The 16,865-nt window shown below is 50.5% G+C and overlaps 1 protein-coding gene across 25 annotated transcripts in view; it reads left to right on the forward strand.

The window, feature by feature from the left end:
• Positions 1 to 16,865, forward strand: part of LRRFIP1 (LRR binding FLII interacting protein 1) — a 142,825-nt gene that overhangs the window by 55,412 nt on the left and 70,548 nt on the right. The window contains exon 1 of one of the 25 annotated variants that reach the window (XM_072961932.1): positions 4,187 to 4,518. The exons of 18 other annotated variants lie outside the window; for them this stretch is intronic. In XM_072961932.1, the coding sequence (XP_072818033.1) occupies positions 4,453 to 4,518 (66 nt within the window). In that variant the 5' untranslated portion in view covers positions 4,187 to 4,452. Of the gene's footprint in view, positions 1 to 4,186; positions 4,519 to 16,865 lie in introns of those variants that run through there. 6 more of the 25 variants (XM_072961911.1, XM_072961933.1, XM_072961921.1 and 3 more) reach the window with 6 other exon arrangements.

The following is a 16,865-nucleotide window of genomic DNA, read 5'->3' on the forward strand; positions in this document are numbered from 1 at the left end:
GCTCTGTGCTCCATCCCTGGAAGGGTTTGTCTTACTTAGAACCCAACCACATTAGGAGGCGGAGCTGACGAACCTAGCAACAGACCAACACCATGGAGACCAGTAAACCGAGTTTGGGTGTGGCCCCAAAGTGGTAAATGTTCTGGCGTTTGCTGGTTAGCTGTGAGTCTGATGTTCCTAGAACAAAATTAGATCATTCTACTTTTGTGCTTTTCTAGGAGTTCCTTCAGAAATTAAGTTCCTGCTTGTACTCTTATTGTACATCGGAGAACTGCTTTTGAGTTTTCGGACATTACACTTTTGTCAAGAGGATCCCAAGCATTATGGCTTTTAGGAATGTCAGGAACAGTCGGAGCTTTCGCATAACCTAAAGTCCTTCTTAGGACAGAGTCCCTGGGTTTAAACAGTGACCGTGTGCTTGCAGGTCAGTGCCTGTGTGGCACCTTGGATGGGGCTAAAAATGCAGAGTTGTTTCTGAGTCCAAACTAGTTCTACTTGCCACACGACAGGCCAATAAATTGGGAGATGAGATGCTGGGGCAAGGGATAACGACTTTATTTGGAAAGTCAGCAGACCGAGAAGATGGGGGACTGGTGTCCTGGAGAACCATCTTCCCCAAGTCAGAATTCAGTCTCCTTTTATGCTGTAAGGGGAGGGGGTGTGGTTGGTTGTTGCAAACTTGTTGGTGTTGGAATCCTTTGTATTTGCAGCTGTCATGATGTTCCTGTAAACCTCCAACGTGACCAGTGTTATTCTCTGCTCTGCAACTTTCTGTCTCTCTGTGAATGAAAAAGTGTTCTACCCTTAAAGGTCAGAGCATTGAGAACAGGCTATTCTGTGTGTTTCAGGCTCTAGGCAACAATCTTTTGCAAAAGGTGCAGAACCAGCAGGACTGAGCCCAGGAAACAGAGCGCAGGGTTAGAGCTGAAGGAGCAGATCTGAAATGGAGTCAGATTTGTTCTTCCCTATGACAGAGTCAGCCTGCTAGAAGTGGCATGCTGACCAAAGGAAGGGATCACTGAACCTGTGCCACTGACCTCACAGCTCTTCATACAAAGACGCTGGTCTGACACGGGCACAGGCCGGATGGTTGGCCACCCTCTTCCCCACCTTGCTCCCCACCCCCTATGCTGCTCAGACAATTCAAAGACGCCCTGGATCTCCTCTGCCAGCCTCCCTGAGGATGGAAACCTGGGCTAGTCTTGTTTCTTCTCCCCTCACACACTCAGGTGGTTTTGGCTTTCTCTTCCTCAAGGTAGAGGGTTTAGATTACTCTGCCAGGCTGAGTGTAGAGCTGTGAGTACTGGGGTGGAATTTTTGTGCACATCCATGGTCCTCATTCTACAACGTGTTACTTTCACAGCCACACCCCTTTCTTTGGCTTCTGCGTGGACTTTCCCAGCATCAACTTTGTAGGTTCCAGGCACTCAGTAATTACCCTCACACATGGCCTTGCTGAGTTTACAAAAAGGAGGGGCTGCCTGGGAAGGGGCTTCATGGGGGGCCCTTTTCACGAGAGAGCTACTTATATCAAAATGAACAGAAGGCAGCTAGACCCTCTACAATCTGTTCTGGGGCCCCGGGGTCTAAATAATACCAAGAAGTGTGAATTCAGCACCGTTTACAACACAGACTGATCCTTGCCCTACAGCTGGGAAGGGTCTGAGACTTGACCGCCTCACAGGAGGGCACATGTCAGGACACAGCAGCCTCCCAGCTTGCAGGGTGTCATGGTGGCGGTTTTCTCTGGTTTGCTGCTTCTTAGTGGAATCAGAAACCTCTGGTGCACTTACCATGATTATTTTATCGCTGGTGTTGTTCCTTTGTTCCCGGGACTAAATTTAGGGGGTGACAGTGTCCTGCCATCCTGGCATCTGCAGCGGACCCCTCTCACAGCTGTCGTGGGGGCTGTGGGTTGTTGCCTTCTCTGGGGCTACCACCATCTCTCCCACTTCTCAGCCATTTTAACCTGTTGTTGCTCAGCTTCCTTCATGCTGCCAGTAACTGAACCAGATGGTTTAATTCCAGAGCCCACCTGACACCTTCCCTATGTGGTTTTCATAAAGCTGATAACTGGCAACTGGATGTCCACCTGGGCATTGGGGAGGATGCAGGTGTCTGCAGGCACGTTGCCCTGTGACAGTCAAGACAAGTGAAGCCTGTCCCCTGTGCCCTGCTCTGGAAGATGCGGTCATAGGGTTTGAGGTGGCAGGAAGCTCTAGAATTTGCTTATCTAGATTGGAACATTCAAACCGAAGGCTCCAAGAAGGCTGTTGTATTAACTGGCTACCATTCTCATCTCTGAAGCTATGACTAGAATTATCATTGTTTTCCGGGATAGATTCCCTAAGACCCTAAATTGTTTATACAGAACAGCTTAATGTCTTCTCCAATTCTCTTAACTTTATAGACTCGAGAACTGTAACACACTAACATTTTTAAAGTGTTACAGCAAGAAAACAAGGTATTAAAAGTGTGCATTTCAATCTCCCTGAAAGTTATTCTTGTGAACCTAGCACTGCTCTCCGTCACAGCTTGGCGCTGTGTTCGCCTTCATCAAGGCTGAAATCTGCTAAGTTTCTCCCACAGCAGCCCCTCTGGGTCTTGACTCGGCCTCTTTTCCTCCCAGGTCGGGACCTCCTGTCCCTCAGAACCTCCTCTGCCCGCCCAATCTTCCACCCCAACCTCCCCGCCCACCCCCTCACACAGCCCTTTCATTCCAGAGCCCCTTTTCCTGAAGCCAGAGCGGTAAGGTGTGTGCACGCAGGTCGTGCGCTGACATGTTACCGAGAATTAGGTTCGGGTGACAGAGAGTGGGAAACTGGGGGATTGTAACACTTAAATGTGAATTTGTGGTCTCAAGACTCTGGAGCCGCCTCTGCAGAGAAGCAGGCCAAGCCATTCTGTTGCAAGTTCTCGTTTTGAGGCGGGGAGGTGGTCTTTCTGAGAAAGGCCTCTGAAAACGTGCGCCCCGGGCGTGGGCTTGGGCAGGAGTTGGCCAGGGCTGCCTGGACGCCGGGTCGCAGGAGTGGGCGCGGGAAGGTTCCAGGCGCCACAGGATGGCATTCTGATGAAAATCTGCCTCGCTTCGTTCTATCACTTCTGCCTCAGCCTGGCGAGGTCAGGAAATGTTTGGCTGCTTTGCACGTAGGGCTTTTAAAGAAAGAGCGAGGTGTGTTCTGCGGCTGGAGGAGGTGCGTGCTGGGCAGCGGGGCTCTGTCCCGGCGCAGGGACACCCTTCTCCGCGCCCTCCCCGCGCGGCGCCGGGCCCCTGCCTCGCAAGTCCTTTCACCGGACCCGGGACGGTGCAGCGCTACGGACTAAGAGATACCGGATCTGCTCCGACTGGCATCCGCGTTCTTCTGCGACCGGCTTGCTGACGGGAGGCGGGCGGGGCGAGCACCCGACCCCGGGATGCTTGTTCCCACTCCCGCGGGCCGCGCACCTTCGTCGTCCAGGAAGCCCGCCCTTTCTCGGTGTCACGCGTAAACGGGTTACCCCGACCAGCAGATGCTGCGGTGCTCAGGCAGAGGTTGTCCCGTCCCTAGAAGTTCAATCTGGCCGGAGTTAGGAGGACACCGCGGGCGGGAGCGCAGCACCGACGGCACGAGGGCGCGGGGTCTAGCCAGCAGTCCGACCCGCGGGCGTTGGCTCCCCCACCGGAGAACACCCCCCTGCCCCCTGCGCAGAACCCGCCCCCTCCCAGGCCCCTCTGCAAGAGGACCCCTGCCACGCGCGGGACCCTCCCACCTCTCCACCCCACCCCCCGCTCTTCCGAGGAGGCCTCTCGACTCTTCCCTGCCTCTGCCGGTGGGTGGGCGGCCGGGGCGGGGCCAGCTGGTGTCTTTTTTTTTCCCCCCAACCGCCTTTCGGGTGGGGCAGGAGGGGGCTGGGTGGTGATTGATAACCGCGTAGCTGGGGCGCGGGGAGGGTCGCTCCCTAGGGACAGAGCGGGCGGGGTGGGCGGTGGAGCGCGGGCTGGGAACCGGGCCGGATCCAAGTGCGTGGAGAACCGGCAGGGGGCGGAGGCGGGCCCCGCGGGGTGGAGCGCAGGCGGGGTGGGAGGGTGGAGCGCGGGGCGGGGCGGGGCGGGGCGGGGCCTGCGTGGGTGGAGCTAGTCGGGGACGGGATGGGGCCCTGGGGGCGGGGCGCGCTGGGAGGGCGGCCCCAATCCCCCTTCTCCCCGGCGTCCCCACCCCCCGCAGGGCCGGCTCCGGCCACCTGCGCCCGCCCCTACGGCCGCGCCCAAGCCCGGGAACCGCGGTGGCGCGCCTCCGCCCCGGGAAGGGCGAGGTTCCCGTCCCGACGCGCGGATTTGTCCCCGGGACAGTGATCCCGCCGTTCTCGGCATGCGGCTGCGCTGAGAGCCTGCCCGCCGGCGAACCCCAGGAGCCCGGCGTTCCCTGAGTGTCCTCCCGGCTCTGTGAGAAGGTGGACTTGTAGCCGGGCAGGATGACCAACCCCGCGGCCACGCAGAACAAGGAAATAGACTGTCTGAGCCCAGAGGCTCAGAAACTGGTAAGAGGAAAAGATATTTTCGAAACTTGGTTCTGATGCGAACGTTCGGTCCGTGCTGATGTTCTAGGGCCAAGGGCAGTTGGCACCTTCCGCTGCAGTCGTCGCTGCCTGGTGAGGTGTGGGGTGGGCTCCGCCTGACCGGGGACCCCCTTAAACGAACGTCCGCAAGCGGGAATGTGCGGTGGGGGCTCCTGCCCTGTGTTCAGTTCGCGGCTCCATTTGCTCTGTCCCCCCTTGTGCCCCGGAAAGCGCATTTTACTGGGCAACGCCCCTCACCAGGACGGGACGGAACTTAGCCTGGTCTCCTCTGCGTGCCCGTGGCTGCTTTTTGACAGGCTCTCCCCAGCTGGGTGACTCGGCCGCGGATCTGCGCGTGGGCTAGGGTTTCACTCAGAACTGCTGGTTTGATGTTTTACAAAATACAGCATCTAGAGATGGGCGCCCAGGGGCGGTGCCCTCACCCTGAGGCTGGCACCAGTGGCTGGGTGGTTTGGAGCATTTATCTGCTCTGGACCTTAGAACCAATAGGCTGGACCGGATTTCTCCAGCTCCCTCAACGACCTCAGTCCCGAAATCCACTTTGGCTGATCTCATGGGATCTCCCCTCTGGACGGGATCCTCCGTCTGTGAGGTCTAGCAGTATTGAGACCATGGGTCGGGGGTAGTTTGGCCTTAAAATCAGGCAGGGGGTGAGGCGGGGAAGGTTTGTGGTTGATTATGAATGGGTGTGTTTAAAGGTGAAAGGGCGCACTTTGGAAAAGAAACATGTTATTCAGTTAGTACTACAGAGAGGGACCCCAGATTTCCACTTTATTGGGCCTCTGTGGAACTTTGATAAAAAGTGAGAACCCCAAATAATCGCTCCTTCCCCAGGTAGGAACTAATCGTCTGCTGAGTGTTTCTGGAAGGTTCGAGATGATGAAACTGCCTTGACCCTGGGGAGCTTCCTGCTAAATGCCAGGGAGAGGTATAGAAATAGATTCTGATGAATACACACTTGAAAATTACATTCCTTGCTGAGGACTGCCTGGTGAATTTTTTAATGTCCATGTTCGTGCTTCTCCTCTGACCGCACTTAAAGTTCCAGCCCTGGACCAGACCTTTGGGGCTGGTTCTTACCCCTTAGCCTCATTGGTTTCCTGGGGCCTGGGGACCTACAGAGAGAGCCTTGGATCACTGTCAGGGAAGGGCCCTTGGAAGAACGAAGGATGGGAGCGCTGCTGAGAGATGCTGGTGTTGGCGTTCCCGAGGAGCTGCCTAGGCAAACCATAGATGGCAAGAACAGGGTGATGTTAATCCCGAGTAAGCTTCAAGCTCAGAGGAATGAGCTGCTGGGCAAGGAATCCTTGAAGAAGAGAAGACTGAACACGGAGAACAAGGATGTGAGGAGGGGAGGGACAGGCCATCAGAGTGAGTAGAAGTGACACCTGTTACACTGAGACCCGAGGCACTGGCTGCAGGGTCCCGTTAACCCTTAACCTAACCCGGGGTCAGATCTGGTTGAGATGCGTGCTTTAGAGAGACGCCACCCAGAGTAGTTGACGGGGAAGTCTGGAACAGCTTCCGATGGAGAAGGTGCCTTCCGTCTCTTGCCCCAGTTCTATTATCCAGTGGGCTCTGAAAACCAAAAGTTGTTTGTCTTTTTTGTAAGTTTATGGCAGAATTCATTTGGCAGTGAATTCCACCCTGGCTGATGGGAGGCTGTTTTCAGTCTTTATTCCTCTCGTGTGAATATTTGTACATTTCTCTGCAGCCCTGTTAATTGCACTGAAGATTAAGGGCTATTATTACTCTGGGTTACAGAATATATGGTATATGCATCCTGTTACCCTTCTAGAATCCAAAAATTTTGAATTCTGAAACACATTTGTTCCCAGAGGTTTTTGGTCGTAAGTTGTGGACTTGTAGGAGCTTTTTGTTCGGTTGGTTTTCAGTAAATAGCTGCAGAAACCTTTTTAGAGCAGGACATGGGGAACAGAAGTAAAATACAGCCCCTATTTGATGAGATTCATGGTTGAGAAGGAAATGACCCGTGGAGTGGGGGCGGGGGGTTGAGTGGGGTGTGTTAGAGGGGGACACCCGCAGCCACCCAGGGCCATGCAGTGCTCCAGCTGGAGAGTACTGGGCATTCAGGCTGGTTTGTGCCGCTTTGTGCTATGTTATGTGACCCTGTGTCCTGGGAACCGGGGTCTCCGGTGGAGGAGGAGGGCTGGGGCCACAGGGGTGTGAGATGAGAGCTGGGGCTGGCAGGAGATGGATCTGCAAGGTCCACCTCACCAAGCAAAGAGAAAAGCACGATCTGAGCAGGAAGTCCAGGCTCCTCACCCGACGACAGTGTAGAAACTGTTCGTTACTGTAACGTTTGTAACTTCCCCGCGTTTGGGGTGGGTTGTGTCACCTCTCTTCGGGTCGCTTTCCACATACTGAGGAGCACTGAGCCCTTACAAACCGGCAGCCCGTTCTGAGAGAGGCTGTCAGCATAGACCGAGGACCCCCCAAGTCTCATTTTCCTGTAGGTGCCTGTGCCAAGGTCCCCATGTCCAGCTGAGCGGGAGCAGGGACGAACGGGGGAGGTGAACGCATGCCGAGGTGGCCGGCCCTGCTGGGGCGCAGGCTGAGGTTCTGAGCATTGAATCATGGTTTGTTTTAGGTGGATCATTTCTCCAAGCAGGTAAAACATAAAGACGGTAAGGTAGGTCTAGTCTTACAGTAGGAAGCGTGTCCCACGAGGGCAAAGATGGAGGCGAAGTTTTCCTTTTTCTTGAAGAGTTAGTTTCTGTTCAGCCTGAGCTAGTATCAGCAGAGCGGAAGCCTCCTTGGCAACTTTTTTTCAACCCTGCAGTCTAAACTGCCTCTTACCCTGAGCACAGGAAGCCAAGTTATTTATAACCGCTGAAGTGTTTTCAGGCGAAGCTGATTGGAGTATTACCTGATTAGAGTGGGGTCTCTATCTAGTTTCTCCAGAATTATGAGTCTACATGTTGGTATGATGTGTTTGCTCCTCAAAAGGCAATGTTCAAGAGGAAATTCTTATCCCTGAAGGATCAGGCCGTGTGACTCAGCACAGGAATTGTTTGTGACTAGTTACTCATATGCCAGCGCGTTTCCAAAATATCTGATCATGTTTGAAAGTTTTAATCTTGGAGCCCCATGGGCCAGAAGATTCGAGTTACTAGCCTGTTATCCCAGTAAGCCTGTTACCTCTCACTTACGTGTTAGGCACAGGGCGGGGAAAAGAGGAATTTTTATTACCTTAACTGCTTTTGCTCTGGGCCACCCAAATTTCACTGTGTGTGTGTGTGTGTGTGTGTGTGTGTGTGTGTGTGTGTGTTTTAAAGCAGCTGGCTTTCATGGAATGGATTTATCAGAACTCTGATTATTCAGACTATCTAGTTGAAGTAACTTGATTTCTTCCTTGTAGGTTAAACAAAGCACTGTTTGGCCACATCTGAGCTGTAGTGACTCAGAGCTGCCGTGTGTTTGGTTGCAGACCACTGCTCAGACCCCCCTTCTGAGACTCATTTATTCATCGGGGGAGGGGCCAGAGCTTCACGTGCTTTTCTGCTTAGCACTGCAACTAGACAGCTTGAAAGCCTTGTAGTAGTCTTATGTGGAGTCTGAAGTACAACCGCTTTGTACTTTAAATTACTCTGAGGAAGATTTGCGTTTAACTTAAACTAAGATGTTTTGTTTGTGTGTTTGTGTCGTAGGGCTTATCAGAGCGACCTCACTTCTGAGCCTCATGTCTGTTATTATCTGTGGCCAGTGGGTGTGTGATCTTCCTGGGGGAAGAGAAACAGGGTGGGCTTTGGGGGTGGGTTGGGAGTCTCCACCTGCCTGCCCTGACATCTCCCCAGGGCGCCCGGCCCTGCTGCGGCCTCAGCATGCTTGTCTTCTTGTGCTGCTTTTAAACTTCCTCTGAGCTGAACTCCCTCCGCTGGGTCCGTGGCTGTGATCGAAGACACTGTGTAGGTAGCAAACGTAGGCAGCGTTTCCCAGACCCCGGCTGTGTCAGCCCTGTTGTGTGTTTCTGTAGAAGCCTGCCCTCGCATGACCTCATGAGGTGGTTTGATCATTTCCACTTACAGATGAAGAGGAAAGGGGCTCCGAAAGTTCTGGGGACTTTCCCAAGTCCACGCAGCCAGCAGGCAGCAGGGCTGTTCAGACCGAGGCCTGCTGGTTCAGAACTGGTGCTAACTGTCTCCACTGTATACAGTGCTCAGCAGGCTCGGGCCGGCCGTGAGCACGCATCCTCGCCGTTGTCAGCCTCTCTGCAGCCCTGGGTGTCCCAACCCCAGTATCTGACTTGATGGATTTCTTTTTACAAAGGCAGCCTCTTAGGACACAGGTCTTTGCTCCTGAGTGCGTACTGAGAAGTCTCTGCTTTATCTCATGTTTCCTTTCTATTTCTGGTAGTTTTTTAGACAAAAGAACACTCAATGGAATGTATTTAGCTAAATAAAGAAAAGTAGAAATGACAGAGCTGCAGAAATTATTTTTCTGGTTTTCACGCTGTGCCAACTTTTAGCTGTGACCCATGTCACCCACACCGGGAGCTGCTGGGTACCAGCCTCAGCCCTCCCCGGCCAAGCAGACAAGCTCATTGAGGATGGAAGTGACGGCTTCTGGCTCTTTCCTCGCCGGTTGCAGGACTATCACCTGAATAGAGGAAAGGCTGTCAGTACTTGTGTGCTGCTCACATGGCAAAGCCTGATGCTGCTGCAACGTCCAGCCTGATTCTGAGACGGAACAGTGTCAGTGTTTTGTGTCACCTTAAAGGTGTGGGGTTTGCAGGGACACGGAGCAGGCGAACTGAAGGGCGTGGAGCCCGGATGCGTTGGCTGGAGGGAACGTGTCATCTGGAGCACTGCACAGGTGAGGCCGTGCTGCTCTCTCCTGTCACCTGGCAGTCACACACAGGGTCATTTGTGACTCTCGTGCCCTTGCTTGTCATGCAGCATAGTGAGGCTATCGAAGGAAGTGTGAACATCAGTCATCTCAGAAAACAATTCTAAATGTATTAACAAGAAGAGGTTGTTACTTGCATGGAAGACACTGTACACTTTTTTTCATCAGCTTGAGTATGGGTGTTTGCTAAGCCAAAGATTGCGTTGTGAAGTTTGAATTGGTGAATGCTTTTTGTCTGTTCTCGATAAAATAATGTGAATAACTTTGTTCCTGATTAATGTTTGTTATTTTGGTGTGTTATTCTGAGCAGCAAAGTCAGGACAGTGCCAGTAGCAAAATGAGGAAGGAGAACTCCGTGGACAGTCTTGGTGGAATAAATAATTCACCGCCCTGTAGAGACTGAGCATTTCAGAGACACGGGAAGCGCCCAGAGATTGCATCATGGGTTCCCTCACCCCCTGTAATGAGGGCTGATGTTCAGAAGTGGTGTAATTTGCCTGAGTTCACATAGTGTGCGCTGGTGGCTTGGTCCTGAGACCCCTTTCTAGACAGTGTCTGTCTGGGAGGCTCAGCACCCTGCGGAGGCTGCTGCCGTGTCATAAAATTCCGTGGTAACTCTGTGGTCTGCTCTGTAACTTGTCTCAGTTGATTTTGATGGAAACGTAGTGTTTTAAATGACCAGTTAAACTTCAGTCCTTAACCTTACGGCCTTCAAATCATCAGGTAAAATTGAAAGACTGTGTCTGGTTAATTTTGCGGCTTAAGCGCTGACCTGTGTCGTGAACCTGTGGCTGGGCTGTTTCAATATACATGGCCGTGGGGGTGGGGAGGGCATAGCTCAGTGGTAGAGCGTGTGCTTAGCAGGCACGAGGTCATGGGTTCAGTCCTTGGTACCACCACTAGAAAGTAAATAAATGAATAACCAAACTAATTCCCCCTCCAAAAAAAAAAAACCATGGCTGTGCAGCCATCCCACCCCCAAGTTTTAAAGCTGTGGCTCACAGCCCCGTCAGAGCCGGCCCCTTTTTTATAACAAGTTTTTAACATCCTTATTACTAACCTGAAATGCCATTCCTAGGTGGTAAAATCTACCTTCCCACATAATTTCAAGTCAATATAATGTCTTAACTGCAACAGTGAAAAGAAGTAAAATGAAAGTAAGTTGCAGTAACAGAATATGAGTGTTGTGACTAAGCCCTGGGAAGGTTCTGAGCAAAGCCATGTGTACCCTTCCCTTGATTTCAACGCTGATTGCGTTCCTGGCGTATTCGGTGTGTGTTAAAACTACTCGGAACATATTTGGATTTATATGTGAGTTGGAATCAGTTTGTAGATGTGAAAGTTATAGTGTGGTTTTTCTATCTGCCTGAGCAGCCAGTGGGAAAGTTCCTCCTCGTCCGAGTGCAGGATGGTTGTCATGCCGTGCCCTGCCCCCTAAATGCCATTAGTCCCCTGCTCCAATCACTGTGACTTCCCAACCCCTCCCCCAGCATTTCCAAAATGCCCTCTCGGGAGTTGGCACTCTCCCCTCCATTGACAGCTGTCACCCCAGAGTGCCTTCCCCTCCGTAGCCATCATGACTGCAGTCCTCTCATGGGGGAACTTACTGCGATTGCCTGAGTGAGGGTTTGGAAAGATGAGATTTCAAGATGGGAGTAAAGTGCACATGGCAGCACGTGGACCGGGGGGGGGGGGGTGGTGGTGGACGCACTTGGTACCGAGGACAGGATGGCCGCCGTTTCTGAGCTGCCGGCTGGTAGGCTTCTCTCTGGTCCCGTCTTGCTGGGTCTACTTGGTTGCTTTGAATAGCAAGCTATTTTTAGAATCTCCTGCATGTGAGGGGTTGGGGGTTTACATAGAAAATAAAAGTTGGTGGCTGTTTCCGCTTCCTGTAGCAAGGTCAACTCAGCAAAATGATAAAGATTAGAGAGGAAATAAATCAGAGATTACAAAATAGAAAAGATCAGTAAAACCAAGGTAAACAAAATCAACAAACCTCTAGCCCAGCTCACCAAGAAGAAAAGAGGGAGGATCCAAATGAACAAAATAAGAAATGAAAGAGGAGAAATAGTAATTGACACCCTAGGAATACAAAAAAAAGAAAATACTGTGAACAATTGTATGCCAACAAAGTGGACAACCTGGAAGAAATGAACACGTTTCTAGAAACATACAGCCTGCCAAAACTGAGTCAAGAAGAAACAGACAATTTGAACAGACTGATCGGTAGAAGTGAAACGGAATTTGTACTGAGTAACAACTCCCTGGAAACAGAAGCCCGGGACCAGACAGCTTCTCTCGGGAATTCTAACAGACATACAGGGAAGAACTTAGACATCTCCTTCTCAAACTATTCCAGAAAATTGAAGAGGAGGGAATACTCCCAAATTCATTCTGTGAAGCCACCACCACCCTGATACCAAAACGAGACAAAGACACTACAAAAAAAGAAAATTACAGGCCAATATCTTTGATGAATATAGATGCAGAAATCTTCAGCAGAATATTAGCAAACCAAATCCAGCAATACATAAAAAGGAACACACACGTGATCAAGTTGGACTCACCCCAGGGTCGTAAGGATGGTTCAGCATAAGCAGATCAATCCATGTGATCCGCCACATCCACAGATAAAGGACAGAAACACATGACCATCTCAATAGACGCAGGAAAAGCATCTGACAGAATCCAACATCCATTCATGATAAAAACTCTCACCGAAGTGGTTATAGAGGGAACATATCTCAACATAACAAAAGCCATTTATGACAAACCCGCAGCCAGCGTCACACTGAGTAGTGGAAACTGAAAGCTTCCCACGAGGTTCAGGAACAAGACGAGGATGCCCACTCTCACCACTTCTGTTCAGCTTAGTTTTGGACGTCCTGCTCATGACAATCAGACAAGAAAAAGAAATCCCACGTGTTCACATGGGAAGGGAAGAGGTAAAACTGTCACTATTTGTAGATGAGAGAATATTCTATATAGAGAGCCAGCCCTGAAGTCTGCACACAAAAACTATCAGAACTAATAAATGAATTCAGCAGGGTAGCAGGATGTAAGGTTATTGTACAGAAATCTTTTGCATTTCTTTACACTAATTATGAACTACCAGGAAGAGAAAGTGAAAAAAAAATCCTGTTTAAAATTGTGTCAAAGAGAATAAAACACCTAGGAATAAACTTAACCAAGGAAGTGAAAGACCTCTATGCCGAAAACTATAAAATACTGATTAAAAAAACTGCAGATGATTCACAGAAATGGAAGACTATCCCATGCTCTTGGATTAGAAGAATTAATATTGTTTAAATGGCCATACGACCCAAAGCAAGCTACAGATATAATGCAACCCCTATCAAAATACCCATGACAAAGCACTCACAGAAGTAGAACAAATAATTCTAAAATGTATGTGGAGCCACGGAAGGCCCAGAGCTGCCAAAGTACTCCTAAGGAAAAAGAACAAAGCTGGAGGCATTACCCTCTTAGACTTCAGACAATACTACAGAGCTACAATAATGAAAACAGCAATGGTATTGGCACAAAAACAGATGCATAGATCAATGGAACAGAACAGAGAGTCCAGAAGTAAACCCATGCACCTATGGTTAATTAATCTACAACAAAGCAGACAAGAATACACAATGGAGAAAAGACAGGCTCTTCAGCAAGTGGTGTTGGGAAAACTGGACGGCCACATGTAAATCAGTGAAGTTAGAACACTCTCACACCACACACAAAAATAAATTCAAAGTCGTTTTAAGACCTAAATGTAAGACATGACACCTTAAAACTCCTAGAAGAGAACACAGGCAAAACAGTCCCTGATGTAAATCATAGCAGTATTTTCTTAGATCAATCTCCCAAGGCAAGAGAAACCAAAGCAAAAATAAACAAATGGAACCTAATTAAAAGTAAAAACTTTTGCGCAGTAAAGGAAACCATAAACAAAACGAAAAGACAACCTACGGAATGGGAGAAAATATTTGCAAAATGGTGCGACTGACAGAGGCTTAATTTCCAAAGTATACAAACAGTTCATACAACTTAACAACAACAACAAAAACCCAAACAACCCAATCAAAAAATGGGCAGAAGACCTAAATAGACATTTTTTCCAAAGAAGACATGCTGATGGCCAACAGGCATACGAAAAGATGTTCAGCGTTGCTAATTAGGGAAATGCAAATCAAAAACACAGCGAGGTGTCACCTCACACCGGTCAGAAGGGCCATCGTTGAAAAGTCTGCAAATATTAAGTGCTGGAGAGGGTGTGGAGAGAAGGGAACCCTCAGACACTGTTGGTAGGAATGTAAGTTGGTGCAGCCACTATGGAAAACAATATGGCGGTTCCTTTAAAAACTAAAAATAGAGTTACCATGCGATCCAGCAATTCCAGTCCTGGGTATATATCCAGAAAAGACAACAACTCTAATTCAGAAAGATGCATGCACCCCGATGTTCACAGCAGTACTGTGTACAATAGCCGAGGCATGGAAGCAGCCTAAATGTCGGGAGATGACCGGATAAAGGAGTTGTGGTGTATATGTATTTATTACTCAGCCAAAGAAGAGAATGAAATACTGCTACTTGTAGCAACTGGATGGACCTAGAGAACGTCATCCTTAGTGAAGTAAGTCAGACAGAGAAAGACAAATACTGTGTAATACCACTTACATGTGGCATATGAAAGTAATACAAATGAATCTACATACAAAACAGGAACAGACCCAGACAAACTATGGTTACCAAAGGGGAAGGAGGGGAGGGAAGGACAAATGAGAAGTTTGGGATTAATAGACACAAACTATTGTACATAAAATGGATAAACAACAAGGACCTGCGGTACAGCACAGGGAATTACATTCAATAGCTTATGATAAACTATAATAGAATATAATCTGAAAAAAAAAAACCAAATTACTTTGCTGTTCACCTGAAACTGACAGAGTATTGTAAATCAACTCTACTTCAATAAAAAAAGGAAATGATGGCGACTCAGGTGAAGGATTCCGTGCCACAGCCCCGCTGTTACTCTGTACCGTCTGCGCCAGCCTGGAAGCACGCGGCGGGTTGTAAGTCACTTTAACACGGCTCTGTGTGTGTTCTCCAGTGAACCCGAGCCTTCAGCTTGCCCTTCAGGAGCTGTGTTCCTCCCTCGTTCCGGGAACAGTCACACGTGGACAGAGGCCCCTCTTGCTTCTAAACAAAACTGGTTCCTGGTCCCACTGTGGACTTCAGCTGCATGGGGCTCCTATTACATGCACACGAGTGAACTTTATTTTCAAAGCAATCTTATGCCTGAAAATAATTTTAGGCTACTTTAGGACAATAAAAGGAAAACGGAAGAATTGAATTACTGTAAGAAAACGTAAAATATCATAATTGTCATAAGAGAAAAAAAATCTGCGGCGTAATTAAAGGAGTCATTTTCAGAGTATTTTTCGTAACATAAAAAATTGCTGCGCTCGCTTCGGCAGCATGTCTGCTGAAAGTGGAACAACACAGAGAATACAGCCCCCAGCTCTCCTCTCGGTGCCTTTCCAGACCCCAGGACTTTCTCAGCCGAGGCGGAGGGAGTGATGAGAGCATCCCAGGCCGTTTCTCCAGAGTCGCCCTGGACATGGAGCGCCTGACCCCCTCTCAGCTCCCGTGTAGAGTTCCGGAGCCCCCCAGGGTTGCAGAGCAGAGTCAGAACTTGCTCTATGACTGCCGGATGAGAGGTCTTGGGGTGTGGAATTCCACACAATGCTTGAATCCCAGGAAGGCTTCGAAGCTCAGGAGAGGTACAGAGTCGGGACTCCAGAAGTCGTGTGGGGCTTTTTTAGAAAACCCTTTTTTTTTCTTTTGTTTTTGCTGGAGATGGGAGGCTAGAAAACTCCTGATGCTACCTCCTGCAGCATCTCTGTCCCCTCCAAGCTGTCAGGACTTCTGGTGCACCGATGTTTAGCACGTTTCTGTTTTTGAAGATGGCGATGGGAGGTCAAACAGGTAGGAGCGACTAAAGGATACAAATGCCATTAGACGCCCAAGACCCCAGCCTCGCTGGGATTGGGGTTCAGGGTCCTGGGGGGGCGTGCGGCTGCGCCCCACTTGGGTGGCATCTCCCATGGTTTAGGAAACCTCCACTGCAGGCAGGTCCAGGGAGGAAGGAAGCTGTGTGGGGACAGGGCAGGCCTTTGCCCAGGGCTCTCCCCCCAACCCCCGTCCTGGTAAATAACTTCTTTCCTGTTCTGCACTGTCCCCGGGCCAGGCTGGGCTGTCCCTGAGTTCCCTGACCCCGAGGAAAGGAGCATCCTTTGTCTTTGGGTGACTGTTTCGTTACCGCTTGGAATTTCTGGTCCTCCGAGCAGGAGGCCTGTCCGGGTCACTGGTAGAACAGACGTGCAGCTGACTGTTTATCCCGCTGACTTTCGTGTCCCCGTCAGGCAGAATCCACGTCTGCTCTGTGTCTGGACCTAGAGCTGGCCGAGTTTCTGGCTTAGCGCTGAGGCCCATCACTAAAGAAACTGCCGCCTTTTTCTTCTTCACGCGGCCCTCCGGCCCTTCTCCAGCCGGGCCCGAGCCTGTGCTGCCCGGAGAGGCATTTCAGAGAGAGAGATGTCATTCTGGTTGTGTGTCTCCCCAGCCAGCCTGTGTGCCCCGGTGGCTGGGCCCCCTGGCCGATGGCCTGTGTGCCTGGACGCTGAGGGGTGCTGTAGGGCGGGGGTCCCAGACCCCGGCTGGGTCACTCGGCCGTGTTTAACCACTTGTTTAGGAGGCCCGGGTCTCAGACTTGGGCTTCCTCGTGTGTTTTTAGCATCACTCAGACCGTACGTATCACCTCGGCATCAGAGTGCTGTCTTATGTGTCTCTGGTAAAATGAAATGTAAAAGTGGAATTTTGGTGTCAGGAGTTCAGCTTTTCAGAATTATCACCAGGCAACTTTGGTGATAAAAGCAGTCTCCTCTTCCCAGCCATCTCCACCGTCAGAGGATGCCGCACTTGAAGCCCAGTGTCTGTAAAACTCTGTTTATGGGATTCCGGAGGTCAGATCCGGGAGGAAGGGTGAGGTTGTGTCCCCCGTGTGGGGCATGGGACTCTGTGTCAGGGAGCCTGGGCCTCATCAGAGGAGGCCTGGCTGGGTCAGCCCCTCCCCCCTCCCCACCTCCCTAGTCCTGGAGGCGGCGGCCAGAATGCGGAGGAGGGCCTGGATGGTGGGGGTGGGGGCGACGAGGGTTTTAGCAACAAAACTAGGGGGACCTTCTCGCAGCAGCAAGTGTGGTTTTGGTTTCAGGGTGCCTTCGTCTCCTTCCTTCCTTCCCTCTCTTCCTCTCAACTCTGTCTCCTTCCCCTCCCCTCGCCCTTCCTTCCTTCCTTCAGAAATGTTTGCTGTTTGTTATGGAACATGTCAAACATACCGAAGCGGAGATGGGATAACAGAAAGCAGAGGTCTTCGC

The sequence above is a fragment of the Vicugna pacos genome, chromosome 5 (assembly GCF_048564905.1).
Source record: "Vicugna pacos chromosome 5, VicPac4, whole genome shotgun sequence".
Taxonomy (NCBI): Eukaryota; Metazoa; Chordata; class Mammalia; order Artiodactyla; family Camelidae; genus Vicugna; species Vicugna pacos.